Source organism: Gallinula chloropus, assembly GCF_964237585.1.
Source record: "Gallinula chloropus genome assembly, chromosome: 1".
NCBI lineage: Eukaryota > Metazoa > Chordata > Aves > Gruiformes > Rallidae > Gallinula > Gallinula chloropus.
In genome coordinates, this window is record NC_140085.1 from 115,788,228 (window position 1) to 115,815,534 (window position 27,307).

The following is a 27,307-nucleotide window of genomic DNA, read 5'->3' on the forward strand; positions in this document are numbered from 1 at the left end:
ACACTGCCAAGGAGGGGGCAGCCACCACTTCCCTGGGTAATTTTATTATTTTTCTCAGAATTTAAATCATAGCACAAGTATGATGTCCATGAGTTCATGTCGTGGACAATCTCAAAACTATCTAGGAAAATCATTAGCATAGTTATCCTGGAAGCTTATAGCTGTGTTTGGCTACATAAATGACTCCCAGCTTACCTTTTAGGTAAAGAAGAGGTTGAGCAGAGCAGGATTCTTTTCCTGTACTGACTGTGATTTCACCAGCACAGTTTAATCACTACCTGGGTGGGTGCCATTTAGGTGGGTGCCAACCTACTTGCCATGTTTGAGCTGAGACAGTGTTATGGTTATAGAACTTTTGTATGCCAGCAGAGAAATAGAGTCTCCACTCTGCTTCAGAGACTTGCCAGCAAACTAACAATGATGACAAAAAGTCAGTTTTGGCATCTTACCATCTTACAGCCTCTTCACAAGTGGCCTCTGCTTTGCTTTGGATACTTGGGGTTTGGTTTTGTAAGAGTGACCAGCTTTTCATTTCACTGGGAATTAAACATGCAGAAGTGTGACTATGCACATAGTTTGATGCTATGTCTTGCTTGCCTCTAATAGAAAGACCTAAATATGAACAGATGGATAAAAGAAAACCCTGCCTTATTTAATGTTCTCCAAATACAAAATGAATAAAAAGCAGCAGTGTTTGAAACACGACAGGCCTTGCTATACCATTTCTGAAGGGCTGAACAATTCAGATCATGTCTTTGATGGCTGTCAGATGACGTATAAAGTGTGATGGGACTGATGCCAGGTTGATGCAATGTTAATGGCTTGCATGGACAATGATGACTAAAACCTCCTAAGCTAATTTAAAGCTTTTCCTGCTTCTCGTTTTCTTGCCTGTTCTTATTTAAAGGGAGCAGTAATTATTATCTTGAGAGCACAGATAGTTAAATCAGAGAAGTATTTGTTTCTAAGAGATAAAAGTGCTTACATTTGATCCTCCTGGCATGTTTCATATAAAAATGACATTGCTGGATTGGCTAAGTGGTGATAGCTTTCATCTGATGCCATGTTGTCTGGTTACATTGCAGGAGGTGACCCAAAAAATCTTGGAGGCTGTAGGGACTGTTGCTGGTTCTTCTCTGGAACAGACTAGCTGGCTGAGCCGCAACTTGGAAGTGAAAGCTCAGCCTCAGATTTTACCAGATGACTTCAACATTGAAGATGTGAATGGTAATGTGGTTTTGTCTGCTTTCTGTCTTCTGCTTACGTTGGTGAAGAGCACAAGGTGTTTGGTAGTGTGTAGTTTGCATGTGACAGGAGTAATACAGATGGAAAGTAAAGCCCCTAAAACGCATTATCCTCCAGTGACAGTGTCAGGCCAGGTGGGTGTAGTAACTGTCTGCAGGTTGTGTACAGAGGAAGGCTTCCTGCAGGTGTGTGCAGTACATGGGACAGAACAGCATGGGCCATGAGGTATGACACTGTGGCAACAGGCCCAGAAGCACTTTGGTGTAGTACCAAAATGTAAATAACATTCTGTTTGGGAAGAAAATTAGGAAGCGGCAAAACTTAAACATGTCTGAGGGGAAAACTAAATTATTTTGCCTCTTTTAGATACATCAGTGATCCCATCTTCAATGGTTTCTGCCTCTGCTCCTTCAATATACAGTGTCCAAGCTCTTTCTCTGCTTGCAGAAGTAAGTGGGAACCAGTTCTCTAGTTGCTGCTCTTACCTGTGGGGTGGTTGTTTATCAATGTTATTAAGCAGAAAAATGAAAACATTAGTGTTTCCTGGTTGATTAAATGACATCTTAAATCTTTATTGACACGTGCCATGTGCACACATACTCTAGCCTGAAGTATGGCATGCTTTCCCCTTTTGTCAGAAATACCAACTAGAGGTTTAAAGAGGCATTCTTTTTATTTTTAAGGTTCTTGCTTCTCTTCTGGACATGGTTTACCGGAGCGACGAGAAGGAGAAGGCTGTGCCATTGATTTCACGTTTGCTTTACTATGTGTTTCCTTACCTACGCAACCACAGGTGACTTCTCTCTCTGCACATTTGATTTTTCTTAAGCCTTATTTTTCTGACCACACTGTAAGGCTTTTGCTTTTTCCTCCGTTTGTCCTCTCCCCTGTTTCCATTCTACTAAGGCAGGAGCTGTATTTCTTCCAGACACTGACACCTGTTGTCGTCTGAGCTTTGTGGCAGTTGTTTCTGTTCAGCTGTAGGTGTTCCTCCCATGTCAGTTTTGGGCCTTTACTTAAAACTCCCTTTTTTCTGTGTGTGTCAGGAAACAGAGAGAGGCTGTGGGATGGGGTGGCAGAGCACTGGGCTGGTCACAGCACCCATCACGAAGCAGGAAGAGCGCAGTATCTCCCTGTACTCCGCTTAGTTTCTCAGCCACAAGCATAGCTGTGGGAGAGCTGGATGCTACCCTCTGTCAGCAGAATAGCGTAACCCTTTTCCCACAGGGACAGCAGGAGGGAGTTTCCTTTCCATCTTGCTGTGGGGATTTCCTTTCCATCTTGCTGTGGGGGTTTCCTTTCCATCTTCTGGAGCCTTAGCAGTTGGTCTTGGTTCCCCAGCCTTCCTCACGCCTCTCTCCCCACCTTTCTCCCAGTGCTATTCACGGAGAGCAAATCCTCTTTTTAGTTTGCAGTTCTCTGCCAAGTAGCAGGAAGCAACCTTCCCCTTCTCTCCTCTGCTCGCCACAGTTGCATTTTTCTGAGTTGTAGCTACTCCTGCAGCTTGTTATCAAGCTTCCCTTCCTCCTGGCTGCTACCTTTTGGCTACTAGGTTTCTCTGAGCAAACTGAGGTGTGGGAGAGCATTGGCCACAGCTTGTGGGTTGCGCGGGGGAGTGGAGATTCTCTAAGTGTTAATTCCATTAGGGGAAAAAACACCAGCCAGTGTAAAGAGCACAAAAGGGCATAAAAGGTCAGGGAAGAGAGATATGGTTGGGCATGCAAGTGATGATGGGTGGTGAAAAGTGAGCATTACAGCCAGCAAGCCACAGGGTGCAACAGGGTTTGAAGATATTTCCATGCTCCTTCTCAAGAGGGATGGATTAAAAATGATGCAGGGAAATTTTGGGAAGCTATTATTTTCTATTTGTTGTATTAGTGCTTTTTCCATTGTATCTATTATGGTGTTTTCTACCTACTTCACCCCTAACCAAGTCAGTCAGATTCTTGACGTATGGAGTGTATGTCACTCTTGTTGGCTGGGGAATATACCACTGTGCACATGCATCCTGCGCCCTCACTATTTGCAACAGATCCTGTGTACAGTCACCACTGAAACTGTCCCTGGGAATGCTGGCATCGTGCTGCCGTGCTGGGCCTGCTGTGAGCCAGTGGCTGCAAGCCAAATGTTTGTTCCATCTCTGTGCCATGTGAGGAAAAGGCACAGTAAAAATTGGCTTGGACACTACTGCTGCCAGGGTGTCCTTGTGAACTGGGATAAAGGACGACTTCTGCAGTGCAAATGGAGGTCTGAATACCAGGAGTCAGCCAGCTTTCTTTTTTTCTTTGCAGTTAAGATACTGTTATGCCCTTTGATCTGAGACATGGTTCAAAAGATGTGGACACCAGGGTCCTGATGAAGTTGCTGAGATGCCTACAGATGTTCTTTGATGGTTCTCTAGTGTCAGCCTGGCAAGGCCAGCAGTCCTTGTGACCTGCATAGCCATGACCACAACAGGATGGCCACTGGTTAAGAATGTAGAGCCCACATCAGGCCCATAGATGAGCTGTATGATTTTCACGTCACTCATACATGCTGCTCAGCAGTTGGACTATAACCTCTAAGACCATCTTCATGCCACTGTCACCCCCAGATTGGCAGAAGTTCAGTTGCAGGGCTCCAGAAAAAAGCAGTAGCCTCCCCACAACCCCATCCGGAAAGCACAGGGGCTGCTGAAGCCTCCCATGAAGGTGTGGTGCCAGCTCACTACAGAAGACCTTGACAGCATAACTTTTGGTGGAGAAGGGGTGTTCCTGCAAGTCTGAGCACCACCTCCCCAACCTGAAACGTCTGTTCAGACATGGGCAAAGCAGTTACTGTGGAAAGGATTTGTAGCAGGACACTGTTTGGATCTGTCCTCAGTGAAACTGAGGTGCCAGAGAGCAAGCATTAGTTTGTGCAGGGTCCCTTTGCCTTGAGCCCGTCAGTCCTCCCCTGCTGTGCCTTGCGGAGCCTGGTGTCCAGATTTGGAGAGGGATGGTGCATAGGGCGGCACATGGAGAAAGAGGCTTGTGTGTGACATTTTTGTACAGGTGATGAAGACATGGGAACTGACACCTTAGTGTTATCTGGGTGACAGATGAAAGGGGTCTGCTGACAAGGGTGCAAAGCTTATTGGACAGTTTGGAGCCACGCCTGTAACAGAGACAGGTAGTGCTGTGCCATGGTAAATCTAATCTGAAAATACTTCCCCAAACCAGGTACACTGGAAATGTGAGGAGCTTCCCCACAAGCTATGTTGATCTATTGATCTCCTGTTCCAAGTTATGAGCTAATGTAGACATAGCCTGTTACTGAGAGAATTTGGCTAGAAGTTCTGGGGAACCCCAGAGTTTTATTTTCTGGTTACATAAACTTAACTTTTATTTGTTTGTTTGTTTATCTATCGCTATTGTTCTCTTCCCCCAGTGCCTACAACATTCCTAGTTTCCGTGCTGGTGCTCAGCTGCTCAGCTCATTGAGTGGATACGCCTATACCAAGCGAGCCTGGAAAAAAGAAGTCCTCGAGTTGTACATGGATCCAGCTTTTTTCCAGATGGACACTTCATGCACTCAGTAAGATGTGACATCATAGCAATCCAAGATTCTATGCTGAATTTGCAAAGAAAGGCTTTAAAGGAGAATGGCTAATATTGGAAATAAAATTACTTTTAGTACTTTGATACAGCATGTAATAATGTTAAAAAATGGGTCTTGGCCACTACTAAATGCATTATAAGCACTTAAGTTTTCATTATAATGTGTAAGGATAAACTCACCTTATGGTGATAGTCCCCCTAGTGACTAGGGAGCTGCATACTGTAGGGCTGTGGGATGCAGCATGTGTTAAACCAGAGAAAAGGCTGCACACTGAAGACCCTTTGGAAACTGTTTCCTTCTGTGAAACATTTGACAAAAATCTTTTCTGAGGTGAAGTGATACCAAAGTTTTCTCTGGTTGTCTAATTCCTTCTGTATCTTATTCAGTTGGAGATCCATTATTGATCATCTTCTAACACACGAGAAAACTATGTTTAAAGATTTGATGAGTAAGTATCAGCTACTGAAAACTTATTTCTACATTCATTTGAAATCTTATTTGCATTTGAGCTGTTGGGTGCATTTTTAATGTACGAACATATCAATAAAATGCAGACAATGCTGCACCTGCATAATTGCCTATATTGCCAACTCCATTCACAGCTAAAAGCTGTGCTATGTTACTGCTGTATTTCGGTCATGTCTGAAACACCCTGTAAGTATTTTTGTTCTAGGAATGCTCATGTTGGACTCCTGCAGTCACCTCTTGCCATGATTTTAAGTTGCTGAATTGTGACCTTTTCCTCCCTGTTAGAAAGCAAGGGGACTGTGGCTAACTCTGCAAGTGTGTACACTGGCTGCCATCGAGCTGTAGGAATGTGGTGCACCAGTGGAGCAAACCTGGGAGCAATATGCTTTGACCTCTACTTCAGGCTTGAGGAGAGCATGGAAGAAAGTGGGTGAAGGGGTGGGATAGAACCCCTTAAATTTGCACAAAGCTTTGTGAGAAAAAGCAGCTTTAGTCTCTTCTTTCAGGTCTTTGAAAAGAAATATTTGAAGGGTTACAGGACAAGACTAATTCATAACATGCTTTTTTAAAACTATATATACTTTTAAATTTGCCTCCTTTTTTTTTTTTCTCAGTAAGCCTTAAAGCTCTGGGCTCACTCATCTGTGGCTAAGAGGGGAAGATCCATGCACACAGGGGCAACAAAGGGGTTTAAGGTAGTGGACAGTCTCACTGGAGCCGCAGTGCTTGTTTCATATCATTTTCCAGCCTGCGTAAGCAGATTTGGATCAAGACCAATTTATTATTACAATTACTAAACCTAAAGAGAGCCTTTATCTTTAAAAAGGTTTCAGAGCATAGGACTTATTTTCAGCCAGAAATGCAAGAAGTCTTTATATGGTAGACAATTCTTACCTCTGTTACAGATATGCCAAGCAGCGCCTTAAAACTGTACCCAAGTTTTGAGCAAAAAGCGATGTTGTTGAAGCGGCAAGCTTTTGCTGTCTTTAGTGGAGAGATTGATCAGTATCATCTCTATCTCCCCTTAATACAAGGTAAGATTTGTAATTTCACCTATGGATTGGGGTTTTTTTTTACTGTAACATATCTGTAAATTACATGAGAGGAATGTTACCCATTTTCTGACACATAATTCCATTTTTTTAAAGTTCTTAATGAAATTGATGATGCTGTGCATCTCTGAATTCTTACAAATAAATAATCTCTTAAAGAGGGAGACAGGAATCTGGGATCCAAAGCCTTTGGTCTTGAAATGTAACTAGAAACATGATTATTTTGTGGCAATCTTCCAGCCATTCTTGGGCTGTTGTTCTCCTTACATGTCAGTTCTGACAAAATTTTCTCCAATATAAAACACCATGTCTTCTGACTTTTTCTGATTCATAATTTTGTTATTAGAGTGCAAGGAACTCAACCCAAAACTGACAAAGTGCAAATTTTGCTTGCACCTTCTACACTTTTTATTTCCCAAACCAAGGCATGTTCAGGAAAATACTGGTCTTTTTTATTTGTCTGTTCTGTTTATCTCAGAACGACTGACTGAAAACCTCCGTGTTGGGCAGACTTCTCTAGTTGCCGCCCAGATGTTTCTCTTCTTCAGAGTCCTCCTGTTAAGGATTTCTCCTCAGCATCTAACCTCACTGTGGCCAATTATGGTAACTGAATTGGTAAGGAATAAGTAGTAATCTGAAACTAATTAGTGTGTGTTTTTTCCCATTTCTTACCCCCAAATACACCCTGTTTGAAAAAGGAAATGTTTTCATAGTTTTACATTAGTCTGATAATTTGGTAAAAGAACTGCCATTGTCATTAGGAAATACTTTTCTGGTTAATTTTATTGTTGTTGCTAATGTAATCTCTTGCATGATGTGACAAATTATAAAAGGAAGCTAAGAGTCCTTAAAGTTCCTTCTACTAAGTGAAGCATCTCCTTTTTGTGGTTGAGGTATATGAACGGATCAGTATCCCCACAAATAATTTATTTTTTTTAAAGATTCAGACATTTCTGCAGCTGGAAGAAGATCTAACTGAGGAAGATGAACCATCAAAGTAAGAATTATCATTTGTCACATAGGGAACTCATGAAAGGTGGTAACAGTTGTGCTTGTTCTGTATCTGCGCATTGTCATTCATTGAATTAGTTCTCTGGGATAGGGAGGAGACAATGGGAATTTTTGTTATTGCACTTGTGTATTCCTTGTAATGATGCATCATAGTTGAGGATTTTTTTTCAGTAGCTAAACTAGTGATGTGTTCAGAAAACATATGTACCGCTTATCAGTTGCATGCAAAAATAGAAGAGATGCTAAGTCAGCATGTGAATATTTTAACCTTGACATTTTTTCTGAATGCTTTAGATTGTTTTTTCTTCTAACAGCCTTTTGCATTAATTACAGTGCTCATACAGAATAAAAATAGTTTCCATGGTGCACAGGTACAAGGGCTCATTTGTGTAAATGTGTCTATTTCCCTTTTGCTGCATTAAAAACATTTAGTGATTTATGTTTTAATGGTACATTTCTTAATTGTAACTCACACAGGAGCAACAGCAAAATTAGCAAACAGAAAGCCTCCGGTGATGGCGCTGGATCTGACATCCAGCAGAATGAGCTGTCCTTGTACTTATCAGCTTGTAAGTTTTTGGACACTGCACTTTCATTTCCACCCGACAGGATGCAGCTGTTTCAAATGTAAGTCCTCCAATCACTTACCTCTTTTCCAGGTTGCCACTGTTCTTACCCTTTAAAGTAATTCCACATGTATTTTCTTCTAGACTTAATTTTTCCACTTGTTCTCTTTACAAGTGCAGATGTTGATGCTCAGACAAATGTAATTTGGGATATTTGGGAAAACGATTCAGTCTTGACAGTGTAGGAGGATTCCACCATCTTAATTAGGAGGTTCTCTAACTGGGAAAAATTGAGAGAAGAGGATGATGGAGACTGTTCTTTGTTTTTCCTTTGCACACGCTTGGGAATGTTTTTGGAATCAGTTGCATTTAAATATCGACATGATAGTAACATCCTTATCCATTAACTTTGGATCTGGTAACAGCATAAAAATATAGTGCTCTACCAAAGTAGGTATGATCCAAACAAGGATTTTAATATTTTTTTTTCTGCCTGTCTTCTTATTAAGTAATCCATTTTTTTCAGGTACAAATGGGCATTTGTCCCAGAGGTGGACACAGAGTCATCTACTGTGCCCCATCATTTGGTAGAAAATCATCAGGAGTGCAGACCACACATTGTAAGAATCATGGATCTGCTGAAGGTGAAATATGGGGTAAGGAAAGAATGCTTCACTTGAATCTTTCCCTTTTTTACTTTTTTTCTTCTTATCCATTAGCATACTTTTCCAAACAAGTGACAACATTTTAAGTTAGGCAAGAGGCTTTTAGATATTCTAATAAAATTCATGAGGCTTTTAAAATTATTTGCCTGCTTTCACATATATATCTTGAACATGTTGTATTCCTTTTGAGTGTGAGGGAAGAAAGGAAATTTTCTTATTGTTACCTTAAATCTGCCTAGAATTTGAAAATCTGCCCACAGTGAAAACAACTTGTCTCAGGCAGGACTGGTATCTATAAAAAAGTTTACCATGATAGCGTTTAAATTACCATTAAAGCTTAATATTAATTCTTCCAGAAAAGGAATCAGGGGCATTAGAGATATCTCTGTGAGAAGTACTGTATTCTGTAGTTGTTTGATTCTGATGGCCAGTCCGAATTTGCAGTCTGCTGGACTTGTGACACTTGTGTTTACCAGAAGCTTGAATCCAAATACAGAAATACCTCAGTATACAATCTGTATGATTTACATTGTGATACAGCTGGCAGCTGTGGCGCTCTTTGGATGAAAACAAGCGGGGTTCAGGGAAGCGGTGACAACACTGTGTCTTCAAGCAAAACCTTTAGTAAATCTCATTTTGTTTACACCTACAGGAAACAAACAACACCGAGGGAATTTCCAAGAAGCACAAGTTTCCTCTTTTGAACTTGCGCTCTGTATCAAGCATCACCCAGCTTATGCCCTTCTTCAAGACGCTGTGTTGCGCCTTCACAACAAGCAGGAGCGAGCTCCAGAACTCAGGGACTTCTGCCTCTCTCGCTGTGGACTACGCTGGCAGTAATGGCACAAAGACCCTGCAGCAGCTTGAAGAGGGTGTTGAATGTGACTTCCTTGAAAACATGGAAAGCTAAGTCACACGTCGGACACTTGGCTCGTGGTGAAAAATACAACAAAAAAAAAAGGGAAAACTTTGCTGCAATTCTCTCCTTTTTTTTCCCAAGCTTGGAAAATACATTTTGGGTTTTCTTCCTGCTATTGTGGAGCGCTCTTCAACAATCCAGGCTTCTGACCTGGTCTTATAAAGCAGGATTCTTCAGTTCCTGGGGAAGGGGCAGGGGGAAAGTACAGTTTAGTGGTAATTTTATCCTAGTTACTGTATTATTTTACTCGTTTTCAATGTGAAGGATTAAAGAGATTTTGTAAATAAAGGAAGAATATTTTTGACTGGGTGAAAGTAGCAACTGTGGCGTTTATCCAGTAACTTCTCAAGTAAGTGTTTTAAACAGCTTTTGGGACGGCGTTCGGAAAGTAGCTAAGAAAAGTTAGTATTGCATGTCAGTGTACAGTCAGTTTGCAGATAAGCCATTTCCTGAGGTCAAAGCCCGCTTCTGCTTCCCTTTTCTTTAACTTGTCCTAAAACTTACCAACTTCTAAACAAATCATCTAAATTTCAAACAGATGTATTTTATAAGTCCTAGCATTGTGCAAAGAACTGCGGGCTTACAATGTTTGTAATTTCAACTCTGTACAATAATAGCATTCTTCAGGATATAGTGGTTCCTAAATAAAAGACAAACCTATGCAGTAACATTTTGTAATTTACATTACTTGAGTGGTTCTTACTGTAATCAAATGACTAAAAATATTCTAATTCATTTTTTTAAATTAAAAATTTTGTTCTTTCAGTGACAAAGGTCACTTTGCAACTTCTGAAATGCAACTGAAAGAAGGTAACTCTGTAAATCCAGACATTGCTGTCTACCAGCGGCCTGACTGAAACGAACTATATTTTTGAAGAGCACTTTTTATACAAAAGAATGTATTTGGCCAGTCCTAGTTGTTGAAAGAGGTGGGGAGACCATCACGGTGCCACTACTACAGTCATGTTCAAGGTGCGGCTTATTTTGGAACTACCACTGCCCAGGCTCTGGGAAAGAGGCATTAGCTCTACCACCAAACAGCACTGCCACACATCTGAAGGACACTTCTGACGGGCCACAGATAAGCACCATTGTAGCAACACGTACTAGAAAAGGCACAGTAGATTGTTTTTTAAATGAGAGGGTGGTCTCCATTGCCTTTTCATGTTCAGTGGACTGTCTGAATTTGCAATGCTGGTTTGTCTGGGAAAAGAAGTTCATCTTCGCTTTCATGGTGAAAAGCTTTGCCTGCTCTTTTTTCTTTAACACCTTGGCCTCCAGAGGAGCTGGGTGTGTAAGACGTACCTGTAGACTGGCACGTGTTACTTAAGTTATTTGGAACATCGGAACTGAAAGAGATACGCTGGTTACCAGAATTCACAGCTCTTGGGTTTGCTAATTAAAAAAGCACATAGAAAATGTATGGTTTAATGTCACCATGTTATGAGGGCAGGGATTATTTCTTTTTTCAAAACTCACACAACAAACATGGAGTCCTACTCTGCAGTGGTTTTTTACCTACAGATACATGAAGTCTTCGTCTTCTTTGGATTATAAACTAAGACAATGCAACACTGAACAGCATGCTGTACTGTGATAATACTGCAGTGCTCTAAAATGGTACCACTATAATAGGCTTGTGCTAAACTCAAATAGCTTCTTTGCATTTTTACATTAAGGAAAGTGATAGACTGAATTTTAACACTGTGTAGTCACTAAGAATGTGAATTATTTGTATTACTGTAATTTATTAATGATCTCTACTGCTACTGTAATGAGCGCGAGTGAAAAGTTACCCTTTTAAAGCATGGCTTGAAAACCAGAGCAGGATGTTTGTGTTCGTTATTTACATATCTTTATAATTTTTGAAGAGAATATTACCAGCACTCAGGATGAATTGGCAGTTTTAGCTTTCTGGTGGATGCATTCCATACTTGGGTATTTTCCCTTAAGATCCCAACGAGATGCTGTCAAATTGGCTATTAAAAAACAACTTTCTGCCATCAAACCTTACATTCTCCCATAAGCTATAAACCCGTGTCTTCACATTGTCTCCTCACTAACGAGGTGGTGAACTGGTAACTTTGATTGAGGGGTTGGTTATCTTCCCCCTTGGAAGGGAACAATCCCATTCTGTCTGACTGTACTTCGCGTGTGCAGGGGATCGGACATCAGTCAGTTCTCCCCCAGCTGCGGTGGTGAACTTTAAAATGAGAATTTGTGACTTAGGTCTGCATAACTCTCCAACCTCTAAGACAACCTTACCTTCTACAAAAACACCACTTGGTTCTAACTCCTGCCCTCGTACTTATATTTACCTTTGTCCTGTGGTTCTGCAGGTGGCCGCTTTAAGCGGCCTCGGCTATCTGTGACTTGCAGAATCCTTTCACTGCAGCAGAACCTAACTCTTTGAAATTTAGTATATAAGCAAATCTTGTATCTTTATAAATAGCATATGAATAAGGAGGAAAGGGTTTTAATTAAAAAAAAGTTCTCCTTTGGTGGTGGAGGGTCACAGCTAAGTAGGCCTAAAGGTATCTCTACTGGTGTAACTATTCGTTTTCTGTACGGGACTAACTGTAGTCTGTTACTGCTATTAAATCCATGTGAAGGATTTAACTGCCAGAGCAGTAAAACTTAACTGTAGGTGACCCTGAAAAAACTTCATCCTAGAGCTCAGTATCAAGAACAGGACAGAAAATGCTTTTACTTGGCTGTGTGCTTGTTTTCAGAATAACCAAGCTTAGCTTTCTCTTTTGGATACTTCGGCTTTGAGATAGCATAGCCACAGTGCATGATACACAGAGGGAGATGTATTTAAATATCCAAAAGGATTTCATTTTTCCAGGTGGAAAAAAACAGCAGGTACAACCAAGGTAACTGCCAAAGAACAGCAGAACTTGATATATTGAGCATTAAGTAATGATTAAGTGTATTCAACACTGTATTTGAATGTAATTCTTCTAACAACATTAAAAGTTATTTTGACCTATATTTTCAAATGCAATTCTTTTTTTAGACTCCTTTTTCTGCTTACTCCCCAACTCCAATTCTTATCTGATTCTACAAAAGCTCTTCAATTCAGAATTTCCAATTCTCTACAATTAGAGAGCCCTGTAGACCTCAGTTTGGATCCCAGCAGCAGTGGCGCAGTGCTAGTCTGTGCTATCCCCTACGCTGGGCCTGGGGAAACACTGTGCCACTGCCCTCCCCCTCCCCCCATCCTCTCATTGCTGATTTGCAGAAGCTGACTTCACAACTCACAAGGACTTATAAAGAAGGTATGTTTATTCAGCACTGGGTGGATGGGGGATCGCTCCACCACAGACATGCACACCACACACGGCAATTCACCTTAACTATGTACAATAAGATGTTACATATTAATGGCATTTTGTAATACACATATACACAGGCATCACCTGTCCCGCTTCGTATTAAACTGAGTTCCAAGAAGTCATTTCCATAAACTCCTCCCAACTGCGCCTGCGCACCTCTGTTTGGTGGTGGTCGTTGAGGGTCGTGGGGATGAAGTTGGATGGCTCCTCTTCATCACCGCAAGTAACCTGTTTTGCGCAGACTCAGTGGCCCCTTGACTCTCATCCAAACTATGAGTGGGGTTTCAGCAGGTTTTGTATACTTTCAAAGACAAGAGGGGGAGCTCGAACTAACTACAGTGAAATGCTCTGATTGAATTTATGACCAATTACGAGACAAGCAAGGAATTCATCGAACAGATGGGGGGGGGGGACGGACTGGAACCCATCAAAGAAATAATTTTATTTTCACAGAACACACACTAGGCATTGTTTATGCAAGGTCATTTCTGACACAAACCATCCTGTTAGTAAGCCCCCCCCTTAACAAGCATTTTGTTAGCAAGCGCCCTTTAACCCTTTGCAAGCATGTTGTTAGAAAGGCCCATATCATTGCAAGCCCCTCCTGCTCTGGATCTCACATCCTTCTCTTCTGCATTCCTAACCTTTCCACCCTGTGATCCCAGTCCTGTGGTCTTGGGACAAGTTTTCTGTTGTGCCTGGAAGAACTGTGTGGAAGCAGATGGAGGAAGCTGCTGCTCCTGCAGCACCAGGGGGATCATTGACTGACAGATGCTGACTCCCTGTGTGGAGGGAGCTCCTCTCCCCAGGAAACTGGTGACTGCTGTTGCATAATGCTTTTGCTGCGCCCCAGAGCTTTCCAAACTTCAGTCTGTACATTTTCATATGTCCTGAGGAAAATGCCCTGAAAGTACTGCCTTTTCGCTTGGAAGAAAACTCTTCCATACAACTGACATTGAGCATCCAAGGCCAGAGGAGTATGGTTTCAACAACATCTTGAAAGCTGCTTTTCAGATTTCACCCTTTCCCTGAGGTCTGTACATCTTCTGTGACGTAGTGTGATGTATCTTGTACCTCAGAAGCTGCTACTGTTTGATTGCACCATGTATGTTGGAAACCAGTGATACCTACTGCACATATACTGGGAAACACTGTAGCGTAGCTGCTAGTAATACTAAAGCACTGACTGTCTCTGGAACTCAAGGAACAGCTGGGTTGGCCACTTAAGTTTGGCAGCGACAGCAAACCTCCACACTCTGCAATTACTGTCCCAGTGCAGCTGCCCTACTTAAATGTTGTTTGGTGATGAGTTCCCAGAGCTTCAGGTGAGGCTAAGGGCAGTGGTGGCTGCTCAGCAGAGTGGGCCATTAGAGCCCACACCTGTAAACAGACCAAAGGAACAGAGGGAGCAGGCAGATGGGGGAAAAAAAAAAGTATTTTTCTAAACTGATGACACTTCCAGATAGAGGCTGAAGAATGTTTTCTGTGATAATTCCCTGAGCAGAGACATCCCTGCCTGCATGATACATTCCTTGCAGCCTTGCTACTGGCTTCAGACTCAATTATGTTGGTGTGCAGGGTTGTGAGGCCCGCCTCGAGGGGGGAATAGAAAGTGGGCTTTTGTTGAAGATAGTGGGAAGGAAGCATTTCCTTCGAGGTCTGTCAAAGGCTGCTCTTCAGCTAAAGAGTAAGTGACCACAAGGTTTCAGTCACCATGAATTATCTCTCTATACTCTTGCAATGTGTACCTACATCTCTGGGTGGTTTGGGGTTTTTTTTAGATCTATCCACCACCAGTCACCACTCCCCTCCAGCTGTGGAAATTTATAATTTCTTTACGTGATGAAAAATTGGGGTAACCACAAAAGGAGCTGGGGAGTAACACAGACCTAGCTTGTTATAGACACTGGGGAGCTTCCCGGCTATTGTTGCAGTTTTTCGAGGCTGTGCTGCTGAGACGGTTTTTGTAAGCAGTGGTTACAGTTTCCTGCCAGCCTCAGTGTAAACTTTGGACAATTCAAGGACAAAGTCACAGCTAGAGATAATCATGGCGCCTCTGAGAATCACATACAGAAGAAAACAACCCAGCAGCAGCTGCATTTTGCCACCAGAGAAGGGAGCGAGAAGATGTAACGAGCTGTGCAGACACCAAGGCTGGGAAAGGGTGGGGGAGGAGGCGGCCCAGGTGCCGGAGAGAAAGATGCCCCTGCAGCCTGTGGAGAAACCCATGGAAAAGGCCCAGACCCCACCTGCAGCCCGTGGAGGGGCTCCACGCTGGATGGAGCAGGTGGAAACACAGAGAAGACGCTGTGACCCTACGTTGGAACAAACCGCTGCCAGCACTTGCAGCCATGAGGAGAATCAGAGACACAGAAATGACAGAGAGAGATTTGCACCGAACAGGTTTGCTGGGGGGAGGCTTGGAATCCTGTGGAGGACTGGGACTGAGAGACATTGTGATAAAGAGGTAAATCCCTGGGGAAAGGATTCATGTTGGAGAAGTTCGTGGAGGACTGTCTCCTGTGGGTGAGACCCCACAGTGCAGCAGGGAGAGGGTGTGGAATGAATGCTCCCCCTCCCCCAACCCGGCCAAGAAGGAAACCAACTTGCAAGGGACTGACCAAAGCCCCCATCTCCCAGTCCCTGCACCCCTGTGCTGTGATTGGGGGGAAGAAGGGAGTGAAATCATGACTAGAGTGTAGTCTGCTAAGAAGGGAGTGTGTGGGGGGGAAAGCGTTGTAAGATCTGGTCACACTCCCAACTCTGGTTTTCACTGTTCTTTTTAGTGTAGTGTAATAAATTAGATAAGTTTTCCTTCTTCACTCTGTGTTCTGTTCTGCCCATGCCGTGGATGACAGAATGATCTCTCCCTGTCCTTATTTTGACTCCTGAGCCTCTGAATATGTATTTTCTCCCCTGTCCAACTAAGAAGGGGAGTAATAGACCGACTTTAGTGGGCATCTGGCATCCAGCCAGGGCTAAACCACCACAGCTATAAACACAGGTGTGAAGCAGCTGAGTTTTTTAAGTCCTCCAAGAAGAAAACGGGCAATCTGAATTTAATGTAAGCAACAACATGGAGCTCAAAACACGCGCCAATAGCTGGGCCATAGTAGCTGTAATGAAACGCCGGGGGAATTTACTTCTACGAGTAAACAGGGTGCGGAACACGAGTCCCGGCCTCTGCTCTTGTAGCACAGGCATCGCTCGTACCCTGCAGAACACGGGCAGCGCCGAACCTCCCTGTTACCCTCACGGGTACCTCCGGCTTCCCTCGCCGTGTGGCTCAGGTTGTGCACTCCGGCAGCCCGCCCTGACCTCACGCTGCCTCTGACGAACCCGAGGCACCGCGGAGGGGCGGCCGTGCCAGCACAACCGGCGGGCGGGCTGAGGGGGGCGAGGGCAGCCGGAGCCGGCTGAGCCAACTCTCGGCCGCCACCTCCCGCTCCCACCACCCCCCAGCTCGCTGGGCCAGCCTTAGGCAGGCGGTCGCAGGTATCGACTCTCTTCCCCGTTACTCCGTGGAGTTATTCCTTTATATGGTGGTGCCGCCGGAGAACCGGCGTTGCAACCGCCACCCCGTCAGCAGAGCGGCGGGACAGCCCTGCCTCCAGCGGAGGGAGCGCGGAGCGGCAGCCGCGGCCCCTGCTCACGGGAGACCTGCCCCGAGGGGCGGCCGCAGCGCTCACCCACCCATCCACCCACCCCCCAGCTACCCCGCTTTCGGGACGGTGGGGCCGCAGCACACTGAACCAGGAAAGGCCAACGCCGGCATCACCTCGCCTAAGAGCAGCCACCTCCCCCCGCCCCAACCTGCCCCGTCCGCCTTTCCCGGCGGGAGGGCGCGGCCCGGGCGGCAAGGCCCGCCCCTCCCGCGACCGCGCGAGGAGGGGGCGAGGCGGAAGTGTGGGCCCTGGGCGCTCCGGCGCCTCCCCCGCCACTTCCCGCCCCGGTTCTCGCTGCGGCACAAAAGATGGCGGCGAAAACACAGGGAGGCATCCGCCTCAGCGCGGTGAGTGGCGCGGGTTCCCGTGGGGCTCCTGAGGGGATGTCTCGCCTCTTCCTCGGTGGTCCCCGTGGAGGGAGGCGGCGCTGCCTGGCAGCTGGTGGCGGGGGGGAAGCGGGAGTACCTGTGCGAGGCCCGCGGTGGCTGAGGGGCAGGGCGCCCCGGGGAGGCGGGAGCTATCCTGCCGCTGCGGCCGCCGCCTGTGCAGCTCGTCGCTTTCCTTCAGCGAGGGGCGGGAGCGGAGCCCGTCTGCCCTGGGGGGGGGTGTGGGTGACACCTCGCTTCTGCAAGACTGAAAAGTTGACGGCCGAGTGTTGGGAAGGGCGGGCTCCGGAGCCCTCCGCCTAAAATAAACCCGCGCCCCCTTCGTTACCTCAGGCATTTCTCCCGCCTTACGCTGACCCGGCGGTGCCCTCGCCCAGTAGCCTCTGGCTGGGGAAGCCGCGGGTACCGGTGCCAGGGCGAGCGGCGGTGGGTGGCAGCCCCCGGGGGTCCGCCATGACCGGGGGTGGGGAAAGGGGAGGGGTGCGGCAGGGCCGTGGGGGCTCTGCCGTCGGTCTCGGCCCGAGGCAGCTCAGGCTGAGCGGGAGGGGAAGTTACAGTCTGTGGATGCGCTGGTTGTTGGGGGAAGAGGGGGATTTCACGGTCTGGTGTCGTGATGCAGCTGGTTAGGAACACGGTGCGCTCTAACGGGAAGCTTGAAACTTAAAATCCAAACTCTTCTTCTTGCGAGAGGTAAAATCGCATTTTAACGAGGGTGGTGAATGTGCGCAGAGCTAATTCACGGCCGTGTTGTGTTTTTCAGCCGCGGCAATTGGTCGTTGCCTTATTTGTGCTTATGTAAATTAAATTAAAGCTTTTTTTTTTTTTCAGTTGCTTGATACATTATTGACAAAACGGGGAGGGTTTTAAGCCTTTTTGGCTTCAGCTTTCTGTGCCTGGAAGTCACAGTTATAGTTAGAAATGCCTGGTTCATAACCTTATGTATAGAATAGCAGAAAGAAATTGGGTCGTTACAGTAACTTGTCAACATTTGAGTGAAAAGTATATGTTAGTATATTCTTAGCACTGTTTAAATTACCTTAATATAAGTTGGCATGATTGTAGAGGTTAGTTATAAATATAATCTGTGACCTCCTCTATCTTTAGATGATACAGTGCTTAAATAAAATCATTTCTAAAAAGGACAGAGTAGGTCTTCCTTTGGTTTTAATGGTTTTCTAGTCTTCCCGGGGGGAGAGGGGGAATGGGGAACATTACCGATAATAATACACCTTTGTGAAAAAACCCTACATCTCACAAGTCAGGCTGCAGAGTTCAATTGTCCAGTTGAAATCCCTTTGGCAAGATGAACTCTTACAGATACAGGTGAGAAATCTAAGTTAAAGTTGGTGCAGTTGGTAACTTTCTGAATTGCTTTCAGGCTGCTGTTTGATTTTTGCTGGCAGTCATAACTGAAAGCTTACCTTCAGGCTGTTTCCGGTGAAAGCTGTGATTTTTTTTTCTAACTTTTCACTGAAGAACTGAAACAGCTGTTAGGTTGGGTTGGTTGTTGGGTTTTTTTTTAACAGGTTGTGTCCTGAAATGCAAAAGTTTCTGTATTCTAGAGAACAGTGGAGAACTGATGGCCACAGTCTGGTCTGTTAGTAACTATTCTTTGGAAATATGTTGGGTTTCACCAAAATGTTTTTATTCGTTTCAGAAGCATACACAAACAACACAGGCAGTGTGAGCAGGCCTGGTAACTCATTCCCACACTGGCATTTATCTCACATTGCTCTGGTAAACTTTTTGCTCAGTTGCATGATGAGGCAGATCAGAGAAGGGATCCAGGTTAAAAATAAGATTTAAAAATTATTTTTATTTTGGATCAGCTCCCTGAATGTAAGTGGACTAGCATAACTGGGAGGGAGGAAGAAAGGAGAACATACCAGGAAAGAAACAAGCGGCCCGGTGGGATACAAGCAAGAAGAGGGGGAAAATGACACTGGGATTGTTGCCCAAAAAGTTGCAAAATACTTTTCTAAAACAAGACAGATTGTTCAGTGGTAATTTGATTTTTGCGTGCCTTATGCCTTGCTAAGGATGGAAAAATTACAGTTTGCTTGGAAAACTGAAATTCCCAAAGCTATCCGTCATTTTTGAGAGAGAAGCTGCTTTATTCTTAAAAAATTGCTGATCATAATTGTAGTGCAGCTGAGTGTTTTTATATGATGCACTGCAAATGCAGTTTGAAGGAGGGAGAGGTTTTACTGCATTTCCGGAAAGTCTTTGGCTGGACTCGTCTCAGAAGGAAAAGTGAAACTAAACAAAATCCAATTAGTAACCAAATGTATTGGGCCCAGTGAGCTCGGCTACCCTCCTGCTAAGGTAGCTGGAAACGAGCTTTCACCAAGGGACTAACTCCTTCCTACCGTACTTACCGAGCTTCGGTTATTCCTGAGCTAATTAAAGTGGTGGTTTGATGAAATGAAGTGTTAGGGGACAAAACGGGCTTAAACATTTCCCGATGAACTCATCGGAAAATGAGCTGTTGCTGACAGCTGGGTGTGTGCTGAAGCAAACTGCAAAACACTGGTCCCCCTATTTAATCTGGTTTCATCCTGCACCCTTGTTTCAGCGCCCTACGTGTGCAATGGTGGTATCTGCTCTGTGGTAGATGCCTGTGAACTACACTATGGGATACTCGCTCACCTTTTGCGGGGGGAGACACAAGAGCCAAGACCTGGTTTCTTACCATTCCTGTGTTCCAACCCCTGTCTCCTCATTTCATAGAAACAGCTCCCAGTTCTCTGTGCTGCCTTCCAGCCTGGCTCAAAACCTCACTGATTCTAGCAGCTGTCCGGAAAAGATTAGCGTAATTCATGTGCTTGCTTACAGAAGGTGCTGTTCCTTTAAAAGGCTGTCCTTTTTAAAGTTAATCACTAGCATGTGTCAGTGCGACTCATCACATTACACAGCTGAGGTGTGAAGGGATTTTCTTGCTGTGCATGTGTACACTTTGCTTCGCAGAGAAAAAAAAGCCATACATATTTGTGAAGGTGTCATAGAATCATAGAATTGTAGGGGTTGGAAGGGACCTCAAGAGATCATCGGGTCCAACCCCCCTGCCAAAGCAGCTCCCTAGGACATATCACTCAGGCATTCAGACGGGTCTTGAATATCTCCAGAGATGGAGACTCCACCACCTCCCTGGGCAGCCTGTCCCAGGGCTCTGTCACCCTCACTGTGAAAAAGTTCTTCCGCATGTTGGTGCGGAACTTCCTGTGCTCCAACTTGCGGCCATTGCCCCTTGTCCTGTCCCCACAGACCACTGAAAAGGGGCTGGCTGATTCCCCCTGCCTCCCCTGCTTCAGATGATTATAGACTTTAATTAGGTCCCCCCTTAGTCTTCTCAAGGCTGAAGAGTCCCAATTTACTCAGCCTATCCTCATAGGGGAAATGTTCCAGGCCCCTAATCATCTTCGTGGCCCTTCTTTGGACTCTCTCCAGGAGATTCCTGTCCTTTTTAAACCAAGGAGCCCAGAACTGGACACAACACTCCAGGTGGGGCCTGACCAGGGCAGAGTAGAGGGGGAGGATCACCTCCTTTGACCTGCTGGCTATACTCCTACGGATGCACCCCAGGATCCCATTGGCTCTCTTAGCCACCAGGGCACACTGCTGGCTCATGGCCAGGTGTCATTATTGGTGATGCTGAGGTTCCTTCCTTCATCAGCGCTGTCTAATGACCAGAGGAGGTTCACAACAGTGAATTCACCCCTTTGTCAAAAATACAGTTAAGGCTTTTCACCAAGTCCATGTTGCTGAGGTTGCAAAGCTGGTATTAACTCCAAGTCTACCTGGGTTGTATGGTTGGTAGCAGCAGGGAAATAGCTCAGCAGTGAGTTGAGCTGAGCGGGTGTTCAGTGTTCGAATGTGCATCTGTGAGGTGGGGTTTTTCCGAATGTTAGTGCTCCTGTTTTGACAAGAAGGGATTTCAGGCAGGGAAAGAAAAAGAAAAAAAAAAAAAAAGAGCAAAGCAGTTGTTTGTTATGTATTTTGATTGTGAAGCTTAGAAAGCAAAGGAACAAATGCTGCCAGCTCTCTGAATGGCAGAAGTGAAGGGAGCGATACAGAGGTCTTGAGATCCGTTCAGTTGCTGCATGTCAGAGGGGGAATAAAACGATCCTTTTACCCATGTGGTTAAAAACTCACCATGTGTGCAGTTTCCATTAATAGGCTTGATGTCATTTTCTTCTTGGATTCTAAATTATCTGTAACTCTCTGTTAGAAATTTGAAAGGGGCACAGTGTCATAGCCTGACTCAATTTACCAAGCTTTATAAAACCGGAGTTTTAAAGCGTAGATGGCAGTGAAGAACATGCTGTCTGTTCATTCTTGTACTCTGGCTTGATGGAGAAGTACAGGGATTAAGTTGCAGTCTGAAAGTGCGTCCTGTGCTCTTATGACCTTAGAATCAAGGTGAGGTTTCCTGGCAATTTATGTTGGTCTGAACTAGAGCCGCTGCTTTACAGCTGTTCTGGTACCTGGCTCGTGGCTCTGGAACTTGCCTGTGGCATTATTCCTTTTTGCTGATAAATTAACTTGAAGACTTGAAATGGTTACTTGCTTTTATTCAGACTTTGCTAGCTGTATAACAAAGTGCTTGTCAGTGTAGTAGCTCTGTAAATTTTATGAGGTATGGATATGTAAATGGTATTTTGATATTTTTTTTTCTTGTACGTATTTTAATGTGGATTGTATTCTGGTTTTTGATTTAACTGCACCGTACAAGGACTATTTTCAGCATTACGTTTTCATAGATACTGCTTTTTTTATGCCATCAATGTAACTCTGCCAGCAAGGCTTTAGCATATGTTTTTGATAGGGTTGTGTTAAAGGTCTTATAAAAGTATAATTACACTTATTGTCAGTGGTAATGCAAATGCGATTCTATCAGTTTCAGCAGTTAAAATTACTCCAAACAGTGCACTGACAAATCCTTAAGTTATATGAATGTTTAGTTTTGTTTTTCTTAGCCTTTTGATCTTGGTGGGTATATATGAACCCAGGTTTTCATAAATTACTTGAGAATACTTCTGTCACTGACAGCTGTAAGATATGTCTCATACATAGGTAGTGCATTTGTATATTCTTATCTAACCCTTGCAGTGGCTACATTCCTCCAGTTACATCTTCTCATTAAGTGAGAATAAAATGTTAAAAAAGCAAACCACTAATTGGGAGCTTACTGACAATTGGGCTTTAATGTTTTCTGCAACCTCTAGCACCAGTATATATAGTGATATAGCTAGTATGTGTATATGTATTAATATATAGCTGTAAGTGTATTGCAGTAATTCCTTTTATAAAGACTGGGTTTTAGGGTGACAGTATAACACGTGCTCAGAATACAGTATGATACCATGCTGAATTTGTCTTCAGTAGCTGTATTAATATTTTTGTCTTTAATAGTTGTATTAATGTTCCCTTTAAAAGGTGTCAGTATACCAATATCTAAGTGTAAATTAATAGCGACCTTTGGGTACTGTTGCACAAAACCACTTTGTTTAATGTTACTTTATTTAACACACTGTGTTCTGCCTTGGTACCATTGAAAAGTGCAAACTAATGCCATTGTTTGTGGTTTATTTCAGCTTTGTCCAAAGTTCTTGCATACCAACTCAACCAGTCACACCTGGCCTTTCAGTGCAATTGCAGAACTTATAGGTACGTAGATCAATCCTTTGCTCCAGTATTTGACTCTAATGCTGTTTTCTTGTAAAATGTTTGTCCTTCAGGTAGGGGAAGGCGTTGATCCTGTTGTTACCGTTGAGAATCGCACAATGTTTTTTTATAGTCAGATTGACTTTTTTTTTACTTTCTTAATGCTTTTTACCTGATGATCAGTTGCAGGGGACTTGTGGGATTTGCATTTTTCCTTTCACCGAATTTGTGAAGGATTGCCAAAAATAGAAGAGTGTGGGACTGAGTTAATTCCTTCTCTTCTTGCAGCAGATGCAAGCCTACTGCTTTCTGCTGTTCCCAGGCCCAGCGGGTAGTGAGGCCAAGTGCACGTTCCAAAGCTGTGCGCGCAAGTCCGCACCCTGTAGGGACACAGCTGGCCAGGGGCAGATGAGCGTGGACAGCAGGACAGTAACTTTGCAAGAACCCATGTAGATACAGTGCTGGAAACACGTACTGCAAAATGGCCTTATCGTATTCTGGCTTCCTGGCTCACCAGGTTTAAAGTTCATTAGTGGCGCAGACACATACTTTCACTCACTTATCGCTCATGCTTACTCAGGTTTCTGGGTGTTTTGCCAAGACCTGGGAGTCCTTCCAGTACCTGTGGCCTGGGCTTTCTACCAGTCTTTGGCTTAGGCCTTGGGTTTCAGTGATTGCTGGTTTCTCCAACTCATTGGCTTGTCCAGCTTGAAATTTGGTTGCAGAACAAATGTGTACAGGCACAGACTGAGCATAGAGAGCACAGTCACATGGGGAATCATTGGAAATAAATAGTGGTTAGTAATAATGTACAGTAGGGTAGCACAGGGTCCAACCCTGCAAGCACACTGACCAGCAGCCAGCTTACACACAGCCTGTGTTACTCGTGTCCCCACCCCATTATGCCATTCTTCTCCCATCCACTTTAACCTTACCCTTTTCTTTGGTGCTTCCACAAAACATTCGATAGAAATTTTTGCAGATTTTCACGATACCCCTCAGGCATCCTAATCTTACTCCTCTGGGTTACCAAGTTTCTTGACATCTTCAGGGCTGTACTCGAGTGGTTCCATTTAATGGTCCATCTGCAGTGTTCTAAGTTGTGCTCTTTGTTATTGTCTCTGTCACCTGCTCTTAGCTAGAACTTGTTTATCTGTTTATTAGCTCCTGTTGGTTGTCTTGCCTTTGATTTTTGAATAGCTGTTAGTTGGCTGTCTTCAGAGTTGCTTGTTTCCCCAGGTCAGGGAATGATTAGCAAACTTCCTTTAACTGGTTCCTCAAAATAAAGATGTGGTTTGGAGAGACTTGCCGAGCTTATCTGGCAGTTTGCTGCTGCCAAAGGGAGCACCTCTTCTGGTCACACATTCCTGTGCTTCCTCTGCATGAGTTTTGCTGTTGCTAATCCAGAAAATTAACCTTAAAAAAGAAAGTAGAAATTCTTCAGCTAGATAAGGCCAGAGTTGTCACAAAAGAAGAACACAAACTACATGGCTTGCAAGATGGGTTGCCTGTTTTGGGAGTAACAAAATATTGAAGCCACTTCAGCTGGTTTATCACCCTGTGTCATACCTGTCTGGAATGATTGTAGATCTGCTGTACAAGGTGTGCAAACTTGACTTTATCTGCCTCTGGTTTGTCACGTGTGTTGCTTTAACAAAGCTTCAAAAGGAAGATAGAAACCTATTTGTCGTAAAGTTAGTTAGACACATTGATTTAAATAAGCTTTATAATCTGCCTTTTGCATGCTGTGTAAGGCTATAACATGCAAGCTATCAAATAATATTAAATATGATTACATTATGGAGTCCTGGATTTTAGTTTGAGAACTTAGCATACAGATCATTGCCATTTTAGTTAAAACTTGCCTTTAAGCTCTAGTCCCTACTGTCAACTTTTTGCTGGTTATATTGCTGGCTTCTCTCATTAGTACTCAGATTAAATTAAGGTGAACTAAATCTGATATTTGGAAGTGGGTAAACAGGACAACTAGAGAGAGTTTGCAAGCCAGCAAATCAGAATGACTTGTACAAAGTATGGTTTTGGAACAACACTTGCAAGCTTTCAGTAGTGCTTGAAGTGTCCTCTTTTGTTGATGTCAAATTTTATTTTATGATTTTTTCCCCACTCTGGATGCAATTTGTACTTCATGCATATAGAAGGCAAGCTACCAAGCCGTGATTCCTTTTTACGGGCTGCAGTGCTGGCTTGAGCTGTTCATTTATGGCCCTCAGCTCAACCTGTAAAAAGGCAGTGAGGCAGGGGCACTGCATCCTGCTGTGCTGTCACATCCCGCCCCTCCTCCCTGTTCACCACCACCACGATTCCATGAGTAGCACAGCACAGAGGAGAAGATATGAGAAAGTGGTGTTAGGGCAGATGAGATTGAAACTGTCTTAGCTGCCAATAAATGTTTGAGAAGCCGTGGGTTTTGTTCCCCTTGTGGTAGTGATGCTGCAAGCGCTTTCAAATCCTATAAATAGAAACTTAGTACTTCCCTTCTGCGAAGGTCATGTCCCCTTAGATTTGAACACCTTGCAGTAGCAAAACGTCTATTTGTGACATTCAGCTCTGTTCATACAAAAGTGATGTGGTAGCACAGCAGCAATAATTTTTTTTACCTTAATCTTGTGGAGTCAGAATTCTGGATTTCCCAGAACTATCTGGGAGTTGAGCAGTTGGGCTTCAGGGTTTTTGCTTGGGTTTTTGGGGGGTTTTTCTGGTAGTGTCTCAAATGTGATTATCTGAAGTTGTGATAGTATTGCAAATGTCATTTCCCAAGTGAAATTCCTGCAGCAGGTAGGCTGTTGTTGCAGCCGTGTGTCTAGGTGGTGTGCCACTGTCTGTATTGTGGACAGTAACATGGCCTTGTGAAGATATGTTTGCATGGTTGGAAGAAAGTAAATATTGCAACAGCTGCTTGTGAGACAGGAAATGAAAGTAGAAACTTGTCTTGGTTTCGTTTTCTCTTCTCCTGTATGAGCTGCTTGTCTCTGCCTAAACCTTTGCCTATACATTACTGTCACCTGCAATAACTAGGAAATCGGGTGTTGTTTTCAAGCTAGGTTTACTAGGTTTTGATGCAGCTCTTTCTTCATAGTGTTTTGATTTAGTGTTGTCTTCTGTAAAGATTATAGTGCTTTAGGAGAAATAGGTTTTAACTTAGTATTTACTTTATTAAAGACTACAGCTTTTTGCTTCTGTGCAAAAGTTCACTAATATTCAGTGACTTGGCTGAGGAAATTTATATCAGCACAAAATTTCTGCCACTGTGTTACATACCTAAGTGTGGGGCTGAAAAGAGGCTGCAATTTTAGAGCTCACATTAATTTAGTATTTGATTCTTCATGGTCATAGGGCAAACATTTGGGGAGCTACGTTAAGCTGCTATATTTGGCATATAAATACAGGTGGAAGCATAGTACCATGATAAAGTTAGGGACAGCTATTCCATAGCTCTTTGGCAGTGTGGCAAGAAGAACATTTGGCAGATAGGTTATATATTCCTGTGTGCAGATTTAAGTAGGTCTGGAAGAGTTACTATCTGACCTTTTCACTGGAATTAAACACATTAAAATATGTTCATACTTAAGCTCTTTAATTTTTTGCCTTTTAGTATCCCACTCTTGTTTTCTTTCTTTCTCTTCAGATAATGCTTACGATCCAGATGTGAGTGCTAAACAGATATGGATAGACAAAACAGTGATAAACGACAGTATATGCTTGACATTCACCGATAATGGAAATGGCATGAACTCAGAGAAGCTGCACAAAATGCTAAGGTGGATAACCTCTTTTGCAACGTTTTTCTTGTAAAAATTCCAGCTTCCAGTTCTGTTATTACTGAGCTTATTCCTTTTTTCTCTCATGTAATTGAATAATTATGTTCATAAATGTAACATTTCTGAAGGTCAACAATTATGCAAGTGAAAATCTAGAATAGACAGATGCTAGTAAAACTTTGACACAACTTTGTCAGTGCATTTTTATCTCATAATTTCCTTTTATCCTTTCCATCAACCATCCCATTCAACTTTCCGTTCAGTGGTTGTGCCCTCTCAGTAGTGCCCTTTCATGGAGCAAAGGAGAATTTAGTTATTCATATTTTTTAATTCAAGATTTCTCTAGTTTGCCTTAGCGAGCAAGAGAGGGGAAAAAAGGAGATTCTCTTAAAGGCCTTTAGAGTATTGAAAACAGAAGCTATTGTGTAAAACTTTAAAGAATTATAATTATAATTATAATTACATTGGTGTGGTTTGTCTATTAGTCTTTAAATTTTTATAGGGTTTGAACTGATCCTACTGCAACTACAGTTTCTACAGTTTCTACAGTTGCTATTTGGTTGCTCTTTTAGCATGAAAGATGGTTTTCCCAGCAGATAAATCTCTGGGTTTAAACTTTCGCAAGCCTGAATTCAAACTGCTATTTTTATTTTCCTGTTAGATACAAAAAATAATAGCTTTGTTGCTAAATTCCATATACAGTTAGCTGTTTTAGTTTAAATGTAGTGTATAGTTAGTAATGGAAAATTTGTAGCTCACACTCAAGCAAGTGGTGGTGGTGGGGAAAAGTGTCAGGGCTTTTCTTATTATTTAATGTGGAGCCACAGGATAACTCTTAACTCCTGCAAGAATGTTTATTGCATCATTCCAGGCAGATGATATTTCTTTTCCATACTTCAAGATGAAAATAAATTTCCCTGAATTCTTGCAGTGTGGCTTTAGCAATGTAATACGGGTAACTTACAGGATT

The 27,307-nt window shown here is 43.5% G+C and overlaps 2 protein-coding genes across 5 annotated transcripts in view; both read left to right on the plus strand.

Moving 5' to 3' along the window:
• The window catches only part of DOP1B (DOP1 leucine zipper like protein B), a gene marked incomplete at its 5' end in the record, with an annotated part of 47,092 nt that extends 36,925 nt beyond the window's left edge, over positions 1-10,167 (plus strand). For all 3 annotated transcript variants that reach the window (XM_084279283.1, XM_084279282.1, XM_084279284.1), the window contains 11 exons: positions 1,086-1,227; positions 1,612-1,694; positions 1,929-2,038; positions 4,654-4,800; positions 5,211-5,272; positions 6,198-6,326; positions 6,823-6,959; positions 7,286-7,341; positions 7,833-7,982; positions 8,448-8,577; positions 9,239-10,167. In XM_084279283.1, the coding sequence (XP_084135409.1) occupies positions 1,086-1,227; positions 1,612-1,694; positions 1,929-2,038; positions 4,654-4,800; positions 5,211-5,272; positions 6,198-6,326; positions 6,823-6,959; positions 7,286-7,341; positions 7,833-7,982; positions 8,448-8,577; positions 9,239-9,496 (1,404 nt within the window). In that variant the 3' untranslated portion in view covers positions 9,497-10,167. The remainder of the gene's footprint in view (positions 1-1,085; positions 1,228-1,611; positions 1,695-1,928; positions 2,039-4,653; positions 4,801-5,210; positions 5,273-6,197; positions 6,327-6,822; positions 6,960-7,285; positions 7,342-7,832; positions 7,983-8,447; positions 8,578-9,238) is intronic.
• A 6,649-nt stretch (positions 10,168-16,816) lies between these two features.
• Positions 16,817-27,307, plus strand: part of MORC3 (MORC family CW-type zinc finger 3) — a gene marked incomplete at both ends in the record, with an annotated part of 29,529 nt that continues 19,038 nt past the window's right edge. For both annotated transcript variants that reach the window (XM_084279110.1, XM_084279111.1), the window contains 3 exons: positions 16,817-16,855; positions 22,489-22,561; positions 26,205-26,337. In XM_084279110.1, the coding sequence (XP_084135236.1) occupies positions 16,817-16,855; positions 22,489-22,561; positions 26,205-26,337 (245 nt within the window). The remainder of the gene's footprint in view (positions 16,856-22,488; positions 22,562-26,204; positions 26,338-27,307) is intronic.